We start from the raw sequence: 21,567 nt of genomic DNA on the forward strand, positions 1-21,567 counted from the left end.
CAAACCTATAATCAAGAACTTGGGAGGCAGAGGATCAGGAATTTGAGGCCAGCCTGTGTTACATGAGGAGATGCCTCAAAAAAAAAAAAAAAAAAAAAAAAAGTAAAAAGTGGGGTTAGAGAGATGGCTCAGCAGTTGAGAGCATGCATGCCACTCTTGCAGAGAACCAAGTTTGATTCCTAGTTCACATATTGGGAAGTTCACAAACTCATAATCTCAGATCCAGGGAGCCCAGAGGGAACAAATAAGAACTATGTATGACAAACCCACAGGCAACATTATCCTAATGGAGAAAAACTCAAAGCAATCCCACTAAAGTCGGGAAGGAGACAGGGCTGCCACATGTCCCCATTCCTTTTCAATACAGTGCTTGAAGCACTAGCCAGAGCAATATGACAGAAGATAATTAAAGGGATACAGATAGGAAAAGAAATTGTCAGACTATCCCTGTTTGAAGATGATGTGATAGCCAGGTAGTGGCGCACGCCTTTAATCCCAGCACTTGGGAGGCAGAGGCAGGTGGATCTTTGAGTTCAAGGCCAGTTGGGCTAAAGAGTGAGTTCTAAGACAGCCAGGACTAGACAGAGAAACCCTGTCTTTAAAAAAAAAAAAACAAAAACAAAAGAGAGACAGAGCTGGATAGATAGATAGACTGACAGACAGCTAGAGAAGAAATCCCAAAAATTCTTCCAGAAAACTGGAAATGATCAGCACTTTTGGCAAACAAATCCTAAAAAGACCTCAGATAGCAAAGAACAATGCTATGGTCCAGATGCTGGACTGCATCACAGAGCTACAGTCATAGAAACAGACCGGCAGATCAGCGGAACGAAATAGAAAACTCAAACATGTAACCACGGCCGTGGAATATTTGACAGAGAGGTCAAAAATACACACTGGGAAAAGACAGCCTCCAACAAATGCTGCTGGGAAAACTAGATGTCCACACGCAGAAAAATGAAGTTAGACCCATGTCTACCGCCCTGCACCAAAAACCAACTCCAAATGGACCAACGACATTACTATCAAACTCGACAGGCTGAAAATGTTACAAGGAGATACAGCAGAACCCTACAGGACAAGCTACAGGAGAGCCTTTCTGGATAGGATAGTACCTGCTCGGGGACTATACAATTGACCAACGCGACCTCACAAAACTCAAAAGCTTCTGTACAGCTAAGGAAGCAACTGAGTGGAAAGGAAGGCCACAGGGTAGGAGAGAATCTTTGCCAGCTGCATATCTGATAGAGGGTTAATATTCTGAGTATACAAAGAACTAACACCAAACAAACCAGAGTAAGGAATAAAATGACCCAATCTCTGAATGGAGAGGTTTTTGTTTTTTAGTTTCTTCCTTCAAGACAGGGTTTCTCTGTGGAGCCCTGGCTGTCCTGGAACTCACTCTGTAGACCAGGCTGGCCTTGAACTCAGAGATTTACCTGCCTCTGCCTCCGAGTGCTGGGATTAAAGGCGTGCGCTATCACTGCTCAGCTGAATGGAGAGTTCCTTTTTTTTTGTCTTGTTTTGTTTTTGTTTTTTTTGTTTTTGTTTTTTTTTTCCTGAGACAGGGTCTCTGTGTAGCTTTGGAGCCTGTCCTGGACTAGCTCTGTAGACCAGGCTGGTCTCGAACTCACAGAGATCCGCCTGGCTCTGCCTCCCGAGTGCTGGGATCAAAGGCTGCGCCACCACTGCCGGGCTTGAGAGTTCTTAAAGAGAAACAAAAATGGCTAAAAAGTAGCTGGGTGGTGGTTGTGGCGCACACCTTCAATCCCAGCACTTGGGAGGCAGAGCCAGGCGGATCTCTGTGAGTTCGAGGCCAGCCTGGGCTACAGAGCTAGTCCAGGACAGGCTCCAAAGCTACAGAGAAACCCTGTCTCAAGAAACCAAAAAAGAAAAAAAAAAAAAAAAAGGCTAAAAAAATCTTACGTGTTCAACACCCTTTGTAATTAGAGGGAGACAAATTAAAACTGCCTTGATAGTTCATCTTACTTGACCTAGAATGGTGAAAGTTAAGAAATCAACGGACCCAAATGCTGGTGAGGAAAGGGACCCTCCTCTAGTGGGATTGCAAACTGCTGCAGCCACGCTAGAGGTCAACGTGGAGGATTTTCACGGAGCTGAAAACAGACCTACCGTACGACCCAGCTATATCACCCTGCGGCCTTCTCCAGAAACACTTGCTCAGCTATGTTCATTGCCGACCTAGTCACAATAGCTGGGGAAGGTGACCTAAATGATCTTCAACTGCTGAATGAATAATGAAAATGTGGTACATATACACTCTTCAGGGGCGTGTGTGTGTGTGTGTGTGTGTGTGTGTGTGTGTGTGTGTGTACAATTAAAGAGAGGTCATGAAGTTGAGAAGGAGTGGAGGACATGGGTAGGATTGAAATAAATCAGTACTCGTGGTGGTTTGCATTGGAATGGCCCCAGCAGGCTCACAGATTTGAATGCTTGGCCACTGAGGCGTGGCACTGCTAGAAACTGTGGACTTGTTGGAAGAAGTTCATCACTGGGGGCGGGCTTTGAGGTTTCAAATGCTTAAACCAGGCCCAGTTTCTCCCTCCTTTCCTGTTGCCTGCTGATCAAAATGTAGCCTCCTTCTCCTGCACCATGTCTGCTTGCTTCCCACCAGGATGACAGTGGACTAAACCTCTGGACTGTAAGCCAGCCCCAATGAAATGTTTTCGTTTATAAGGTTGCTGGCTGGGCTGTGGTGGTAGTGCCTTTAATCCCAGCACTTGGGAGGCAGAGGCAGGTGGATCTCTATGAGTTTAAGGCCAGCCTGGTCTCCAAAGTGAGTTCCAGGAAAGGCACAAAGCTACACAGAGAAACCCTGTCTCAAAAAACAAACAAACAAACACAAAACAAAAAACTGTTACAATTACAAATATTATGTTCATTTAAAAAATAAGGTAGACTGTAATTACCACACATTATATGTGTGTATGAAATTAAAGACAGCAATGTTCTAAAATAAAAAAAAAAAAAAGAACCAAAAAAAGAGTTGCTGTGGTCATGGTATCTCTTCACAGAAATAGAAACCCTAACTAAAGTCAGGAGGTGGTGATGCATGCCTTTAATCCCAGCACTTGGGAGGCAGAGGCAGGCGGATCTCTGTGAGTTTGAGGCCAGCCTGGTCTACAGAGTGAATTCCAGGACAGCCAGGACTATTGCACAAAGAAACCCTGTCTCCAAAACCAAACCAAAAATAAAAAAATTAACCCCCCCCAAAAAAGCAAAAAAACAAAACAACAAAAAACCCTAAGATAGTACTTATGTATTTAATTCTCAAAAAATAATAAGATAAATGTTAAAAAGGAAAAAAAGTTGTCTCATTCTGTAGTCCCAGGGTAGCCTGAAACTTATTATATAGCCTAAGCTATCCATAATCTTGCAACAACCTGCCTGCCTCTGCCTCCCAAGGGCAGGGATTGTAGTCGTGAGCCACCTTGCCTGGTATTAATAGAAACATTTTTTTTTTTTTTTGAGCTGAGGATCGAACCCAGGGCCTTGTGCTTGCTAGGCAAGTGCTCTACCACTGAGAAACCCAACCCAAGAAACATTTTTAACCATTATGAAAATGGTCAGTGTGTGTCCTAAGGAAAAGGAGAGGGGCTCAGAGACACTAGAGTAGCCTGGCTGAAGATCCCCTTAATGGCTCCAGTGCCACACATGCTAGCCAGGGTTTTGTCAACTTGACCCATCCTACAGTCATTCTCAAAGAGGGAAACTCTGTTGAGAAAACACCCCCACTAGATTGGCCTATAGGCAAGGGTATGGGATATTTTCTCTCTTTTTTGGGGGGGCATTTTCTTGATTAACAACAGATGAGGGAAGGTCCAGACCCGTGTAGGTGGTGCCAACCCTGGGCAGGTTGTCCTGGGTCACATAAAACAGCAAGCTGAGCAAGTCACAGGGGGCAAGCCGGTCAACAGTGTTCCCCACAGTCTGTACTTCAGTTCTTGCCTTGGCTTTCCTCAAGATGGGCTGCAAACTGTAAGCCAAATTATCCATTTCCTCTCCAAGTTGCTGTTTGGTCATGGTGTTTTATCACAGGAATAGAAACCCTAACTAGAATGTCAACAGAAAACGGAGTTGGTGGAGTTAAGTGTGGCTTTATCCCACTTATGCAGTCCTCTCGTGGCAGCCAACCTGAAGTCCCTTGAGTTCATAAGGTGGAAGCAATAAAGGTTGAGTAGAAACAGTAGGTAGAGGAACTAGTCTCCAGAGGAGAAAATAACTACACAGCCTTCTTCTGTGACAGCAGCCCCTTCTGAAGCCCACACCATTGGCTGTCTTCAGGGTGCTCCCCCCAAACCCGTACCTTAAACAGAGAGGAGAACACGTGAAATGTGTACACAGCACAGGAGCCGTCCGAGTCACACATGAGCTGGTTAATGTGGCTGCGCCAGGCCTCCTCGGCGTCGTCACAGGCGGCGGGCTGAAAGGCAGCAAGGATTGCCGAGAAGAAGGGCGAGGGAGGGGGGGACACACCCCTGTCACCTTCTCCAAAGCTGGAAGACATGGAAACCACTGCATCAAGAAGGGAAACAACATCTTGTCGCCAGCTGTACAAATTCCACAGCTGAGTGTCAGCCTGCTGAGGTGGCCCAGTGGGTCCTTCATTCCCATCAAGGGCCCTCCAGGGAATTGGCTTTCACCAGAGGCCTCTGAGATCTTTTGGTTCCAAGGAAATAGACGTTTTACCTCTCACATTTCTATAATTCCTCTTTTTTTTTTTTTTTTTTGGTTGGGGGGTGGTGGTGGCTCCGTGGCTCTAAATTCCTGCATGGGCATCCTTTCTCAGTCCCATGGAAAGCCCTACATGGGGTTGGATGATTGCCAGGTTCCACGTTAGGAAATCTCCATAGTGTGAGGATGTGTAGCTTTTTTTTAAAAAAGATTTATTTATCATGTATACAGCATGTATGACTGCAGGCCAGAAGAGGGCATCAGATCTCATTACAGATGGTTGTGAGCCACCATGTGGTTGCTGGGAATTGAACTCAGGACCTCTGGAAGAGCAGTCAGTGCTCTTAACCTCTAAGCCACCTCTCTAGCCCGATGTGTAGCTTTATATTCAAGCTATTAAGCAGCATGAATGTCACACACTGTGCCCCGCATACTCACGCCACCCATCTCACCAAGGGCTGCCTTGCCTTGCAAGAGTGTACTGGTCCAGGCCCCGGGTTCCCTTCTCTTCTGCCTCAGTCATATCCAGGCTGAAGCTGTCACTGCATTCAAAAGCTGCTGGGAGCTCATTGATGGAACTCGAAAGATCATCTTCGTGCACGGTGGTGTCCTCCTCTTCGGGGACAGCTTCTGCCTGCAGGGACAAAATTTGAAACCCCAATGTATAAGAATATATAGGTAGAAAACAGGATTCATTGAAGCAGAAATAGAATCTTGAGAGGGATGGAAATGGGGACATTTATTTTCTAGAACAGCATTCAGAAATTCTCTGAAGTAGCCCTTCTCTATTGTCTTCCTTCTGGTCTCTTCTGTAATCATCCCTAAGGAGCTCTGTAGATGACCACATTTGATCTGTGTCTGTGGTCTACAAATGCTAGCTTCAATATGGTCAGAGAAAGACCTCCTTCCCTTGTCTAGCTTCCATGTTTACAGCTTTAGCAACCTCTGCTTCAGGTGCAAAGTATTTGCTGCATGTCAGGTTGGCCATCGGGGGTAGACGTGGAAGAGAAGCTGTTGCCTTTCATAAGAACTCAGCACCTCCAGAATAGCCGGTGTGTGTCTGTGCTCACGCCTGGACCCGTGCCTGGAGGCCTGCCTCACGGGACCACTGTAGTGTTCAAAACCAGAAAGAAGCCAGACACAGATAAACTTGGATTGTCCAGCCCCAGCCTTAGAGGCAGGCACATCCAGGCCTATTCTCCAATAGGACATCCCTCTTCCAATGAAGGCTAGAATGATGCATAGGACAGAAGAATCTATAGTGTGCTCGCTGGGGTCATAGGCTTTCTCATACAGAAGGCATGCCACCACTCACCTGCATGCCTGCCTTCCTCTTGCTACCCTCTCAGGGCAGTGGCCGAGGTGAGAGTCACACTGTCACCTCACCTCAGTGTTCTCACTAAACAGTAACAAGTGACCGACCGCTCCAGGGCAGGAGGATCTTAGGTTGGTGGGAGGCAGGGAAGAGATACAGAGAGTCAAAATGGAAAAAGAGGCTGGGCTTGAGCTGAGGCCAGGGAGGAAGTCAACTGGAGAACAGACGGTTCTGTGAGAGGAAGGAAGGCCACTGGACCACACATCAGAAGAGCAGAGGAAGGAAATGCATGTACGTGGTGCTGTGAGTCATCTTAAAACAAAATAAAATCAAGCTGAAATGGAAATGTCTGGGAACGAGACCCTTACCATGGGTTATCATCTGGCTAATGGTTTACAGTATTCCGAATTTAGGATTAATGAGGAGAAATTAGTCAGAATGTCAGAGCTGTATTACCAGGCTAGGTCATGTTTCTGGAGAGGCCGAGTTCTTACGATGAATCTTTGTTTTCTCTAGTATCCTAAGTATGTCAAATGCTAAAGAAATTTTGGTCATGAGAAAACAGATGTCTTTAGAAATAAGATCTAATGTTTTCTTGATGGAATTAGATTGTTTTTCTTAAGAGAAATCAATTAATCAATCTATCTACTACATATCTACTAGCATTTACAAGAAAAATGGAAAGAATGTACTCATGCCTAGAAATAACACGTGCTCAGCACATCACATATATTTTATGATGTTTTCCCTAAAAGTTTAACTTAAAGTGTTTTAACCTTAGGATTCTAGTATTTTTGACAGTAGAACAAGATTTTTTGGGGGCAGGGAGGTTATATTTTGGCCAAAAAAAGGTGGGAGCATTTCTATCTTTCAGAATCCTCATAGTCCTTATTCTCCCTTTTGAGTTGGGGAAATCTTAGAAATAATTTTTATTTAAGCCCTAATATTTTTAGTTAATTGCACCTAAGTGCTTGCTGTTGGTTTAAAGCATTTGGGGGGTTCTTCATTTCAGATCTGTTTATAGTGTATTGCAAAATTATATAGAAAGTGTTATAGTTTTCCTTTAGAAGTAACACACACACACACACACACACACACACACACACACACACACACAGAGTTTTCTTTTCAAAGTTGCAAAACCATGGCCAAAATGAGGATCAGGAATGACTAATTCTAGCCTAGCCGTGATAGACTATTTTGGTATTTCTAATTATGAAGAAATAAAATTTTATACTAAAGGGCATATGTGGGTTATAACATGCAAGTGGATGGTTTTATGGACAGGATATTTTCTGTGAATTTGGACAAAATAAATCTTAAATATCAATAGACTCTTTTGTTTTAAAGCCTTATCCTTTTAAGATAAGGACATTATATGCATTAGGAAACTCTCCTCGGGAGTCTAGCTAGGAGAGGTTTACGCAAATCTGGCATAATTCTGTGTGATTGGCACTAAATATTCCTCTCATGTGCCAAAAGGCAAGCATTGAATCAATGAGCAAATTGTATAATTGGTTCCTACACAAGAAAAAATTCTCCCCAGTGCATGCACCCTCCTACACCTCACTTAGCATATTGTTTCATAAAAGTGCCACAGTCTCCCAGGCACAACAATGTCTCTCCAGCACTTGGTTTTGCCATCAGTCAGAAGTCAGGTATGTCATTTTATAAAGGCCTCAGGCCAAATCTCTCAACCAAGGGGGAGTTGACTCAAATCTGTGAGCAAAAAAAAAAAAAAAAAAAAAAAAAACCAAACAAACTTCAAAGCCCTGGGGCAGGTACACAAGCCTCAATCATCTCACTCAAATCCTAGGAGGAAAGTCCCCCCACTTTGAACCTCCTCCTCTAAGAATTCTTAACTAGGAATTTGTTTCTTTTCCCCACCCATTTAAGGAAACTACAATAAAAATTCCCCAAATCTCTTCACCTTTGACCCTTCTGAAATCTGCAGGTTATTTATATCAGGCAAAGAAGCCTCGAAGCTTGCCATTCTGGAGTTGAAGGAATGGGGGTCTGCAGGGGTGGAGTCACAGGCGGTGGTGAGCAGTTCGATAGGATTGGCCTCCTCGGAGGGGGAGAGGTTCATGATCTGTTTGGAAAGCAATGGGAAGAAAATGTAACATGAAGTTCCTGTCAGAAGAACACAAACCACTACTCTGCAGGTATTGGTTGGCAGGTATGACTCTTCCAAGTTCTACACGTCTTTGTTACTGGACCATCAATAGAGCAGTGGGCAAAGCCGTAGGAATGTGGCCTCATGGCACCGTCTGCCACCTATGGAGAAGAGGTCACTTAGATTCCCCCTGAGAGTTCAGATTTCAATTCAGCAGCCACAGAAAGTGTATTTAGCTGGAGACAAAACTTCTGAATTAATTACAAAAAAAAAAAAAAGAAAGAAAAAAGAAAAAGAAAAACAAAACCCGAGGCTTCCGTTTCTCGAGTGGGAGCGTCCCTACTTACGAGGTCTGACTGTTCCAGGATCTGGCTGGCTGTGAGGTCCTCCTCCTCGGATGACTCATCGGAATCCTCAGGGCTCATTTTATTCAGACTGGGAGTACTTCTCGAGAGTTGGCGCTCCTCCAGGATCTGCATGTCACACTTGTCCAGGCTGTCCAGGGAACGCCTGCGCACTCCCCAGTTGAAGTTGTCCATACTCTCTCCCTGAAATCACACGACAGTTGGCTTTTCATGCCCCAGTCCTCCGGCACACATGCCATCACACAGTCAGTCCCAGCTCAGAAACGAACTTGGTCAGCATCAGCTAACTCTCAAGTCCTCACCTGCTTTGGTAGCCAGACCTCAGTTTACCAACGAGAGGAGACAAAAAGGCAGACCTTTTCTGTAAATGTGTGTTATCTCATGGGTACAAGTGGTGGCACTCTTCTTGATATATATATATATATATATTTATTTATTTATTTTTGAAACAGGGTCTCATTGTATAGCCTTGGATGGCTTGGAACTCACTTTTGTAGATCAGACTGGCCTCATACATACAGAGATACACCTGTCTCTTTCTCCCTCCCAAGTGCTGAGATTAAAGGCATGCCCTACCACACCCAGCAGGTAATGTATATATTTTTAAAAGTTGATTTTGGTAAACCCTAGAAAATTACTGTGTTTTCAAAAATCTGTCTAATAAAAAAGGAGACTATTAATATTAAAATAACTTTAAAATTAGTGTACACTCCCTTCTCCCACCAGCCCTGTTTAGTAGAGTTTTCAGAAGGAGAAACAAGTTCGCTCGAAGCACATTCCAGAATTCCTTGGCTATTAAGTAGAAGAGCATTAGGTAAACATCCTAGACTGTCTACCACAGCAGATTCCACAGATAAAATGCAGAGTTATAGGCTTGTGAGAGCCAGACAAATTTTGGCGGGCCATGCACTACGCAGAAGCTGCATCTTGGCTTTTGCTCAAGGCTCAGCTCTCAATCAACCCAAGCTGGGAAGTGGTTAAACGTCTCGCCTTTGCATCAAAGGCTTCCTGCTGGCTTACCCATTCTGATTACTGAGACCAGGCCTAGCTGGACATCGGAGTGTTACAGCCTGAGTTCTACCTCGGATCTCTACAAAGCATCAGCCATTAAACAGGTCTGTTTGGCTAACATAACTCACTCTTTCTTTTCCTGCAGAAATGAATATGGGATTTGGTTTTCTGTCTCATAAAACAGGACTGAGGAAGGTATCCACCCCGATGATAAATTGTCATCTGAGTAAGAACTAGCATTCCACCTCGAGAAGTGGTCATCTGAAACGTGGCCTGATGGTTCCTAAAGTAAAGCGATGCTTCTGAGGAGAGGTAAGCGGGCAGCAGAGTGACCGGAGAGCCGCGAGTGAGCCTGAGGTGTGGTGAGCAGGAGGCCGATGTCCTCAGTGTGAGGTCCTCAGTGTGACCGTCCTCAGTGTGACCGTCCTCAGTGTGACCGTCCTCAGTGTGACTGTCCTCAGTGTGACCGTCCTCAGTGTGACATCCTCAGTGTGACTGTCCTCAGTGTGACTGTCCCATCCTCAGTGTGACTGTCCTCAGTGTGACATCCTCAGTGTGACCGTCCTCAGTGTGACATCCTCAGTGTGACCATCCTCAGTGTGACTGTCCCGTCCTCAGTGTGAATATGGGATTTGGTTTTCTGTCTCATAAAACAGGACTGAGGAAGGTATCCACCCCGATGATAAATTGTCATCTGAGTAAGAACTAGCGTTCCACCTCGAGAAGTGGTCATCTGAAAGGTGGCCTGATGGTTCCTAAAGTAAAGCGATGCTTCTGAGGAGAGGTAAGCGGGCAGCAGAGTGACCGGAGAGCCGAGAGTGAGCCTGAGGTGTGGTGAGCAGGAGGCCGATGTCCTCAGTGTGAGGTCCTCAGTGTGACCGTCCTCAGTGTGACCGTCCTCAGTGTGACCGTCCTCAGTGTGACCGTCCTCAGTGTGACATCCTCAGTGTGACAGTCCTCAGTGTGACTGTCCCGTCCTCAGTGTGACTGTCCTCAGTGTGACTGTCCTCAGTGTGACCGTCCTCAGTGTGACATCCTCAGTGTGACTGTCCTCAGTGTGACCGTCCTCAGTGTGACCGTCCTCAGTGTGACTTTGGCTCTTTGCGGGGGTGTTGGGGGTGGAGGGAGGGAATCAACAGGAAGACTCCTAAGCACATCACCCCAGATAGAGAAACTGTAACTGTCGTCTGCTCTGTTATGGTGCCTTTAGGATTTATTTATTATTATTATTATTTTCAGACAGGGTTTCTCTGTGTAGCTCTGGCTATCTTGGAACTCACTTTGGAGTCCCTGCTGGCCTTGAACTCAGAAATCTGCCTGCCTCTGCCTCCTAAGTGCTGGGATTAAAGGTGTGGGCCATCACAGCCCGCTGGATTTATTTATTTTATGTACATGAGTGTTTGCCTGCAGGTGTGTATGTGCACCACGTGTGTGCAGTGCCCACAGAGGCCAGAGGAGGGAATCAGGTCCCTGAAAGTGAAGTGATGATGGCTGTGGGCTGCTTCGGAGCTGCGAACTGAACCTGGGTATGCATTCATGCTTCTATACTACACGGGTTGGGCTTCCCTAGTTTGAAGTATTCCAAAGTCTCAAAATTCTGAGCACCATCATGGAGCTCACAAATGAAAATTTCCATGGTACAGATCATAGTCAAAACCCAGGAGCCCTGGGACTGGAGAGATGGCTCAGCGCTTAAGAGTACTGACTGTTCTTCCAGAGGTCCTGAGTTCAATTCCCAGCAACCACATGGTGGCTCACAATCATCCCTAATGAGATCTGATGCTCTCTTCTGGCCTGCAAGCATGCATATAGACAGAATACTGTACACATAATAAATAAATAAATATTAAAAGAAGGACCAGAAGTTAAAGGCCAGTCTAGGCTATGGGAAATGCTGCATAATAAAAAAAAATTAAAAAAAACCCCAACAACCCAGGACCCGTAAAAATGATGTATAAAATTATCTTTCGGCTAAATGCAGAGAAAATAAAAGTGAATTTAGCATTTGGACTTAGGTCTCATCCTCAAGAAACTATATATATTGCGTGTATGAAAATATTCCAAAATAAATAAATAAACAAGCAAAACTCAAACCCGGAACCCTTCCAGTCCCAGGCACTCTAGATAAGGAAACTTGACCTGTACCTGTCCCCTGCAGATGGATGTGATAAATTACCACTAAATAATGTAGCTGTATTCTTCCTGGTGGGAACAGTTAATTCCTTGGCTGAAAATAACTACTGTAAGTCAGAATATGAAAAACAAAAAAACAAAAAACAAAAAACAACAAAACGCACTTGGGAGGCAGGGCCAGGAAGATCTCTGTGAGTTCGAGCCCAGCCTGGTCTACAAATGAGGTCCAAGACAGGGTCCAAAGCTACATAGAGAAACCCTGTCTCGAAAAACAAACAAAAATGTATTAAGACCAAAAGGTCTTGAAAGAAAAGAAAAACGTAATTCGTGATGACAGGAACAGGAATGAAGAAAGGTGAACACAGAGAAGGCGAAGACCCTGGGGATACTCAAACCTAAAACACACCACTAGATTTCCTGTACCAAATGGACGGGCGTGTTGGGCAGAGTCTCACAAGCAACAGCTCTGGAGGTCTCCTCTGTTGATCCTAAGCCTGAAGCTTCACAGCATATGTCAGGTATGAGGCTGCTACACTGGGCACGGATGCTCATGTTGATATGGGGGACCCCTGACCTTGTGACAACCCCAGCCCCCTATGCGTGAGAACTGGGGGCACAGATAATAGCCCTCTCAATAGAGGATGTAATGGCTCCATTCCAGGCAAAGGTGTTGAGATGATCTCTCTGGTAGTAGCTGAGGGGTTGAGATGGAGCAACCCTTACTTAGTCTAGCCCCAGGTAAGGTCCATGGTGGAAAGGCCATGGCTGTAGCTGGGAGGTGGAATACGTGCTTAGCATTGTTAACAGTTCTTGGGTTGGATTTCTAGCAAACATAACAAAATTCTACTGTGGGTGAAAGTCAGCCCAGATTCATTATTTTAATTTATTTTTATTTTATGTGTATAAATGTTTTGTCTACACATGTGCCTGTGTGCCATGTGCATGCCGTTCTGGCAGAGGCAAGAAGAGGGTGTAAGAACCCCCGGAACCGGAGTTACAGATGGTTGTGAACCACTATTAGTATGCTGGGAACTGAACCTGGGGACTCTGCAAGAGCAGCCAGTGTTCTTAACCACTGAGCTATCTTTCCAGTCCCAAGCCCAACTTTCTCAGCATGGCACAGATACACTCAGTGAGGGCCACTCATCATGCCCCTCTACCAGATGTCCAATTATACCTTACATTACCAACGAAGTTAAAAGCCAAAACCTGTTTTTTTTTATGATGCCAGATTATGTATGTAAAAACACAGAGTGTGGCTAACTATTTCAGACGGCCTGTTTGCACATACAGTTATCAAACTTAAACGTAACAACCAGAGTTTATATTGAGGTAGCAGAATATTCATTCACAAATACCCCAGAAATGTCAAAAATGATATTCTTGAAATTATTTCAAATAAAATCCTGTTAAAATTATTGTTGTTTTGTTATTATTGGAGTGCTGGGGACGGAAGCAGGTCTTTGTGTATGCTAAGAAAACGCTCTACCATTGAGCTTTACCACTAGCCAAAAAAAATTGTCATCAAATATATTTCTCTAAATGAGGCTAACTTAGAGTGAGTTCTAGAGTGACAGGGTCATGGGTCAGCTTGCTTAAGATGCTGCTGATTTAGGTCAGGTGTCAGGTCATGATCATTATCAGCACCGCTCTTTTCTTGAAGAACACTGGTTTGGATGAAAATCTATCTATTGCCAGACAGAGATAGCTAGCTTTGGAATCTTAGAAAAGGAAGTGGGTTTTTTTTGTTTGTTTGTTTTGTTTTGCTTTTCTGGTAGTGCTGGGGATGGAACCCAGGCCTCATTCATGTTAAGTAGGCATCCTACCACTTAGGAACATCCTTAGCCTGATCTCCCTTTGTACAGAATGACAAAACTCATCCAGTGTGTAACCTTCTCATCAGGAACAGAAGGGTGCCTGCCTATCCGTAGATCAAAGACTTGTCTCTTCTCAAGAGATACAACCGCACAACTTCCAGAACTAAGGATAATAAAGCATTTTCATATCCTAGAATATATTTCCATACTAGAGCAGCCAAGGGGAGCAAATCAAAAGAGAAAAACTTATCACACACACACCTACACACAAGTTGGCATACATGTGCTGGAGGGGTTGCAGGGGAGGGGGAGCACGCACGTTGCGCCCCGCATGTTGTTATGTAACTATGCAAGGATACAATCTGTCAGTGCACCAGAATTAAGAATAACAGCGTCTTACCTGAAGTTCCTGGGGAGCAGTTTGAATGGACAGAAAAACAAACAAAAGGTCTATTTAAAATGATGGCATAAAACACTCCAGCACATTTTAGTTTTCACACAACAACAATAGTGTTCACAACACATTCTTCAGTAGACACATCTTTTTAAAAAATGGAGGAAAACATGTACAAACTCCAGTGAGAAAGTCCTATTCAGCACTAGAGGTTCTGCACATCTTCCTGGAAGACGAAGGGACTGAAGAGACATCGTGAGCCCACTTTCAGAGACAGCCCCCCACTTCAACGACAATGTTGTCCTCTCTAACACCTGCTTGTTTGGAATGCCTGGATACTTGTTGGTGAGAAAATGGTTAAACATCATGGGAGAGAGAAGAGGGTCAGAAAGTGGCACCAGCTGACCTCACTCACTAAAAGTGTTTGCGGTCATGATCTGTCTACCTTGGGTGTGAAATTAGTAGCTCAGAGACAGCACCTTTCAAAGATTCCACCAATGTTGAGGGCAAGAGCCCTTAAGAAGACTTTATTCAGGTTCCAGAGCTATTTAATGGCAAGGGGATAGACACAACAACAACAACAAAAAACAACTTGGGTTTTTGTTTGTTGTTTGCTTTTGTTTTGGCAACCATGTTTTGATGAAGAGGCTAGAATATGCCTCCTTGACCTTTATTATCACTAGTTATTGCCACTGCTGGGATTGTCCAACTGACTGGTGCAGAGAACACCAGCTGTGTGCCTGATACTGCTCCATACTCTGTACCTGTCATCTGACTCTTCATGCTGGGTCCACAGGCAGGTTTCCTTATACCCAGGTGTGGACCGAACGTTCAAGATGACGCTCAGAGGCTTCCATGATACTGTGCTGTTCATATCACATTGTATTTTAATTTTAGTTTGGAAACTGCAAAACATTCTCAGGGGTTTACCTCTTTATTTTGGAGACTGGGGTTCCCTGTGCTGATCAAGCTGACTTTGAACTCCCGGGCTCAAGAGTACCTTCAAGTACCTGGAACTACAGATGTGCACCATTTTGTTTGGATACTTTTTTTTTTTTTAATTCTCTGAAGTTCCTTACATGAATACTAATCTTTAAAAATATCTATTTCATTTTATGTGTATGGAGTGTTTTGCCTGCATGTATATATGTGCACCATGCCTGTGCAGTGCCTGCAGAGGCCAGAAGAGGGAGTCGGAATCCCCCTGGGATTGGTGTTACACATGGTTGTGGGCTGCCAGGTGGGTGATGGGAACTGAACTTGGGTCCTCTAGAAGAGCAGCCTGTGCTATTAACTGCTGAGGCCTCTAACATTTTAATCTTAGATGACAAAATAACAGATATGATTTCCGTTGTCAGTTGCTGTTGGCTAGGACAACAGAGACAATGACAGATGAGGTCTGGTATTCATTATTTATTGTTCTCAGAAAACATTAGGTTTTTCTGTTTGTCTTTCTCAGGGCTGGGATGGAACCCAGGGAATCAAGCCTATCGGACTGTTAGACAAGTGTTCTGCCACTGAGCTAGCAGTTCTGGAACTATGTTTTGATTCCCCTGCCAGGGCACTCTGGGGTGCAACATTGTCCTAGACGGAGACAGGAAAAGGGTGGCTCTCTTGATGTCAGCTTTTCCCTTCCCTAGTTTAACTTCTGGAATTCAGAGGGTGCCGGACTTGAACCCTAGCCTAAGAACAACTCTTGGTCAGCGGCTGGCTGGAGGAGCCCTTGGCCTTGGCTGATCACTCAGCTCTGGCTCAGATATTTCAGAAGAACTCAAGACTGAATTGCATTGTGTTATCATTTGGAAACAATTTTCATTGCATTTAGTGAATTCCTTCTTAGTCGCTAATTATGGTTAGCTGGATCCTCTGCAATCCTTTTAACTGGCCTGAGAACAGTTTAAGATGAAAATTAAGCAGACATTCATTTGACGCTTGCCTTGCTGTCAGCTCCCCCCCCTCTCTTTTTGGTTTTTCGAGACAGGGTTTCTCTGTGTAGCTTTGTGCCTTTCCTGGATCTCGATCTGTAGTCTAGGCTGGCCTCGAACTCACAGAGATCCACCTGCTTCTGCCTTCCCAGTGCTGAGATCGAAGGTGTGCACCACAATACCCAGCAGTACTTTATTTTTACTGTTTTTTTTTTTTTCTTTCTTTTGGTGGGGGCAGTGATGGAGATACAGCCCAGGGCCCTGAGCATAGTAGGCAAAATACTCTACCAACAGCGCCAGCCTCAGCCGGTGCTTTTAGGTCTGGGTTTGCTCAGTGTGTTAGCTAGGGAAATAATGATTATTCTATGTACCTGCATCTCTCCTGCTGGGGCAGACATCCAGAGCAGATGTGGCCCTGGGAAGTCAACAGAAGATAGCACTTTGGCCCTAACAAGATATAAGTGGGTTTACCAGTAGTCCCATTCTTTCAGGAAGCCATCCAGACTCCTGTTTTCCCATAAGATTGCAGTTAAGTTAGGAGGCACCCATCTGCTGTAGGCTTAAGTAAACTTTGACTTGGGGCCTCTACTTTTAACTGTAAGAGGGGAAGAAAGCTCGTTGGAATGGGAAGTACATTTCATTAACTAGGAATAGACCAGTGCAGAATTAGGAGACACATCTCATTAAGCGGTGGAGTTTTCCTTCCCTGGAGGCAAAACACTGCCTCTCCCAGGGAACATGCCCTGAGCTGTACAAATGAAGGTGATTCTCTTCCTCCTCCCAGACCTCAGATAGCAGAAAAGCATCTTATTACTATGTTTGCTATTTCAAACAAACAGATCTGTACATGCCTGCCAGGACTGGAATTCAGCTGCTCCAGAGGTCTGGAATGTTGACCACCAACTAACCCCAGGCAGGGCAAAGTCGGCAGATCTCTGCCTCTGTCTCATGCTTTATATTTTATTCCAAGCTCTAATGCTTTCATCAAACACAGCACAAGAATGCAGGAGCCCTCAGGCTCTGATCCCATGGAGTGGCCAGTGAGCTTTGAAGCACCTTCATAGCAGCTTTACATTTGGAATGAAATGATTAGCATATTTTGCCCAGGTCCCAGTGAACAAGCCTAGAAATGATGCATTCCTGTGATTAAATAAGAAAAAAAAATCCCCCTCGGACTACACACACAGTCTGTGTAGCTATTACAACTCAGATTTTTCCCGCTTACAACTAAGCTGGCAGCTCTTGCTGCGAGCCCAGACAGGAAGGGTGGGATGACTTTTGCAAAAGGGAAGCAGCTTTGGAGAAGTTGATTCAAAACGGAGTTTACAGTTTCCCAACTAGAGACCTTGCTATAGAGAGTGGCCAGTAGGGAAAGTGACACTGTTTTGTTAGCCCAGGACAAGCTGAGAGGGTGACTGTGACAGAGAATACACCGTACCTCCCCATCCTCCAGTTCCACATCCAGGAAATCGAAGTCTCTGAAGACTCGGAACTGCTGCTCACTGTTGGTGTCGTCCATGTTCTCCTGCTCCCGGGCGCCGTCCTCGGACGACACCAGGCTCGTCTGATGCTCTGGCAGATCCAGGTCCCCACAGGAAGAAAAAATCACCTAGGAACCAAAGGAGTCCTCTTTTGAGAAACTCACCTCCCTTTGGTTGTTTGTACGACGAGTGATGGCTATTGGCTCCCTGGAGGACTGTGTCTCCAGTACACACCTAATTCCTTAAGTGGGTATTTTTAGAATGTTCTTCTATTATTTATGTTGGACAGGTGCCTTCGGATTAAACTCGCTGTGAACACTCAAGTGCTTACACTACAAAAGCATTCTAGAGTTGAATAACTATCTCAGTGCGGACGATGAGATAGTGTGTGTGTTTGTGTGTGTGTGTGTGTGTGTGTGTGTGTGTGTGTAAAACAACTGAGCATGTGTTCACAGCCAAACTGGAGCAACTAAAATTTTCCACTCTTCTTGAGCTGAGGTTAGGAATTATGTACCTTCACACGTCAAATGTATATAAATAATATTTTTAGGATGACGTCAAGCTATGTTACTATAAAATGGACCTTGGGAACAAAGGCTTTAACCCTTTGAGAGATAAACCAGATACTGGGAAGTATTAGCAAAGAGAAGCCAAATTCCTATGTGTAGGTTCTTTTTAGTTAGACATTCTATTTTTTAATTAGTTAATCAACTTCTTGAGACAGAGTCTCACTGTGTGTCCTGGCTGGCCTGGAACTTTCCATATAGACCAAGGTGTCCTTAAACTCAGAGATTTGCCTGCCTCTGCTTCCCAAGTGCTGGAATTAATAGAGAGTATGACTCAAAGGTAGAGCATTTGCCTCATATACAGAGTGTCCGTCCGGGTTCAAGCCCCAGCAAAACCAGAGGAGAAAGAAAGAAAGGAAGGAAGGAAGGAAGGAAGGAAAGAAAGAAAGAGAGAGAGAAAGAGAAAGGAAGGAAGGAAGAAAGAGAGAGAGGGAAAGAGGGAGAAAGAAAGACGGACAGCTAAAGTGCTAGGATTAAAAGCATGCACCACCATGCCCAGCTATTGAGACATTTTAATAGATCTTTAAAAAAATGGTTGGTTCATTCTGTCTTTGTTTTTTTGAGATACGGTCTCATTATGTCTCTCAGGCTGCCCTAGAACTCTTTATGTAGCCCAGGCTGGCCTCCATTCAGGAGGGTCCTCTTGCCTCAGCCTCTGGGTTACTATATTTACAGGTATAAATCACCATACCTGGCTTAATAGAACTTTGAAGAACTAATAAACATCAAATGTTTTGCTAGCCACTGTCTGTTGAATACAGATATAAAATCAAATCAAAAGCTTTCTTTTGTGAACTGAGGTACCCAGGGGAAAGGGGTGGGCACAACTGAGTTGAAAATTCTACAAGAATGAATGGCCACTGGGAGGTGGTGGCGCATGCCTTTAATCCCAGCACTTGGGAGGTAGAGGCAGGTGGATCTCTGTGAGTTCAAGGCCAGCCTGGTCTACAGAGTGAGTTCCAGGACAACCAGAGTTGGTACACAGAGAAACCTTGTCTTGAAAAATCAAAAGAACCAAAAACCAAAAAACTAGAAAATCAAAAACAAACAGAAACCACGCCCCCCCCCCCCAAATGAATAACCAATTAGGACTTCATTATTGTGGAGAATTGGAATACTAATGACCCAGAGCTAAAATCATCCTGGGCTATTTTTAGTACTCTTTTTTTTTTCTTCCAGAGCTGAGGACTGAACCCAGGGCCTTAGCAAGCGCTCTACCACTGAGTTAAACTCCCAACCGCTATTTTTAGTACTCTTACTTACCATTCTTTGCTCACCCTTGAGTCTGACCCAATCCGTTTGATTTAATAAGTAAAACCTGCTGGGTGGTAGTGGTGCACGCCTTTAGTCCCAGCACTCGGGAGGCAGAGGCACGCTGATCTCTGTGAGTTCGAGGCCAGCCTGGGCTACAGAGTGAGTTCCAGGACAGGTTCCAAAGCTACACAGAGAAACTCTGTCTCGAAAAAACCAAACAAAATGAAACAAGGAAAGTAAAACCTTTGAAATACATTCTTAGCAGGCCACTAGCTTCCACCAATCCAAGCTAAGAATGTCATCAGATGTTGTCTACAGCAAGGATTCCCCTGCTTGATGTCACCTGCCTGCTTTCTCCACCAGTGCATTTGGTAAGGGTCATGATTTATAAGAAAAGTTCCATGGTGGAACTCGACATTCTGGTCAACCTGAGTCTGTGCTCCCAGGCCACAGTCACTAAAATGTGGCTCAAGGGCTCAAGAATAAAGTGGCTTAATTCTTTTGAGGGGAGAGTATATTTTGTGTTGACACTTGATATAATCATTATAATATTTCCCCATTCCTTTAAAGTGGGCAAGTTATTATAAGAACAGAAATACAACAAATATCTTTCCAGGTTTAAAAGAGTGATTGGGGATTGAACGTAGTATTTTTTTTCTCTAGTGTGTAAAATAATCCTGTGTTTTGGACTATATAGATTAAACATCTCAGATCTGAAAAATCCAAAATCTTAAAATGTTTTAAATCTAGCTGGGTGGTGATAGTACAAGCCTTTGATGCCAGCACTCTAGGAGGTAGAGGCGGGTGGATCTCTGTGAGTTTGAGGCCAGTCTGGTCTACATAGAGAGTTCCGGGATAGCTAGGGCTGTTACACAGAGAAGCCCTGTCTTGGGAAAAAAAGAAAAAGAAAAAACTCACTATGTAGACCAGGCTAGCCTTGAACTCAGAGATCCTCTTGCCTCTGCCTCCCGAGTGCTGGGACTAAAAGCATATGCCACCATGTTTGGCTTAAATCTGAAACTTTTAAAGTGATGAAATACTCCAAATTTTCAAATTTTGGGGAAGTCTAGATTTTGAGGGGTGATCACTTGGTCAAGTGTATCCCAATTCTCCAAAATCTAAGATACACTCAAGTTGGAAGCACTTGGTCCCAAGCATTTCAGATAGGGAGCATGTCACCTGTTTCCCATGAACTGTGTGCAACATGACGCACCCTTGTGAACAGGGATCACAAATGAGTGTGCAAGATCAATCAAATGGAGGGCCATGGAGTCTTCAGCTCAAGTCCAGTTTCCTCCACGGACGTACCTTTCCTGGTGAGTGCCGCTTAATGATTGGAACGTACTGCAGGCAAACATTTGTGGCCAGGAAATCTGAGGGTGCTCAGTGTGAACTTAGGGGAAAAGTGCTGACCTGAACAATACCACTGGGGCAGAGATAAACTGATCATGAAGTCACAGGACAAAAGTGATTTAAACAGAAGCCCTGTTTAGCTGGTGCTTTCCCAGTTGACACATCGGCAAGCTTTCATGACCCGCTAATATTTTACCTGCTCGTGAGGAGCAGACATACTCCGGGCCATTAAAACACAGCTGCACAGAGAGATCTGCGCTGCTTCTAAATTACTTAGTTCACTGTTTCTTTTTAAATGAAGACTAAAGATACTGTAATATACAAAACTATACATGGAATCCAGGCCCTGAGGTTTTTATCTAAAACTATTTTTTTAATAAAAATATGCTCACCATACATAATTGGAATTTTCTGAAATTACTTTCAGAAATTTGCTTCTGTGCATCAGTCATCTCTTCATCTAAAAGCCTGAAAGGCATTTTCTTCTCTACTTATAACACCAGTGAGAGTTTAGATGTCATCATTTTGATAAATATTGGTTGTTTTTGGTTTTTTAAGACAAGGTTTCTCTGTGTAGCCTTGACTGTCCTGGAACTCCCGCTATAGACCAGGCTGACCTTGAACTCACAGCCTGCCTCTGCCTTGCCAGTGCTGGGGTTAAAGGCATGTCGCCATTGCCTGGCTTTGATAAGTATATGTAACATTTTGTTTTTTTTCCATTGTGATGTGACTAGCAAGCAGACTATAACATTTTTAGTACATTTTGGCCAATATATCCTTATTTTCATGTTATTTTATGGAAGTAAAATGGTGACATCATAACGCAATGAATGGGCAGTGAGCAAAACTATATTCAAGAGGAATTAGAGGAATGTGCCCGTTATGTCATGGAGGTGCGGCAGACACCATCATGCATGTGGTGGTATCGTCCAGGCATGTTTACACAAACAAACAGAGGTCTGAATGCAGCTGTTTTCAAAGGGAAGCTGGAGCAAAGAGCAGTGAAATTCTTCCTTGTCTCTGCACTAAAATTACAATTCATGGGACGAGAAGGGGGAAAAGACAGAGGCTAAATGTAATGGTGCCTATCGGACTTGTCATTCACAGTAGAATCTTCAATGTCAGAACCGACCAAAGGCAAA

General features: G+C 44.2%; 1 protein-coding gene across 6 annotated transcripts in view; it reads right to left on the reverse strand.

Moving 5' to 3' along the window:
• Fry (FRY microtubule binding protein) overlaps window positions 1-21,567 on the reverse strand; it is a 392,261-nt gene that overhangs the window by 28,017 nt on the left and 342,677 nt on the right. For 3 of the 6 annotated variants that reach the window (XM_036171967.1, XM_036171965.1, XM_036171962.1), the window contains 6 exons: window positions 17,210-17,380; window positions 13,853-13,861; window positions 8,474-8,674; window positions 7,941-8,102; window positions 5,163-5,329; window positions 4,328-4,517 (listed from right to left, as the gene is read on the reverse strand). In XM_036171967.1, coding sequence (XP_036027860.1) covers window positions 4,328-4,517; window positions 5,163-5,329; window positions 7,941-8,102; window positions 8,474-8,674; window positions 13,853-13,861; window positions 17,210-17,380 — 900 coding nt within the window. Of the gene's footprint in view, window positions 1-4,327; window positions 4,518-5,162; window positions 5,330-7,940; window positions 8,103-8,473; window positions 8,680-13,852; window positions 13,862-17,205; window positions 17,381-21,567 lie in introns of all 6 variants that reach the window. The other 3 variants (XM_036171966.1, XM_036171964.1, XM_036171963.1) reach the window with 2 other exon arrangements.

Source organism: Onychomys torridus, chromosome 22 (genome assembly GCF_903995425.1).
Source record: "Onychomys torridus chromosome 22, mOncTor1.1, whole genome shotgun sequence".
NCBI classification, from domain to species: domain Eukaryota; kingdom Metazoa; phylum Chordata; class Mammalia; order Rodentia; family Cricetidae; genus Onychomys; species Onychomys torridus.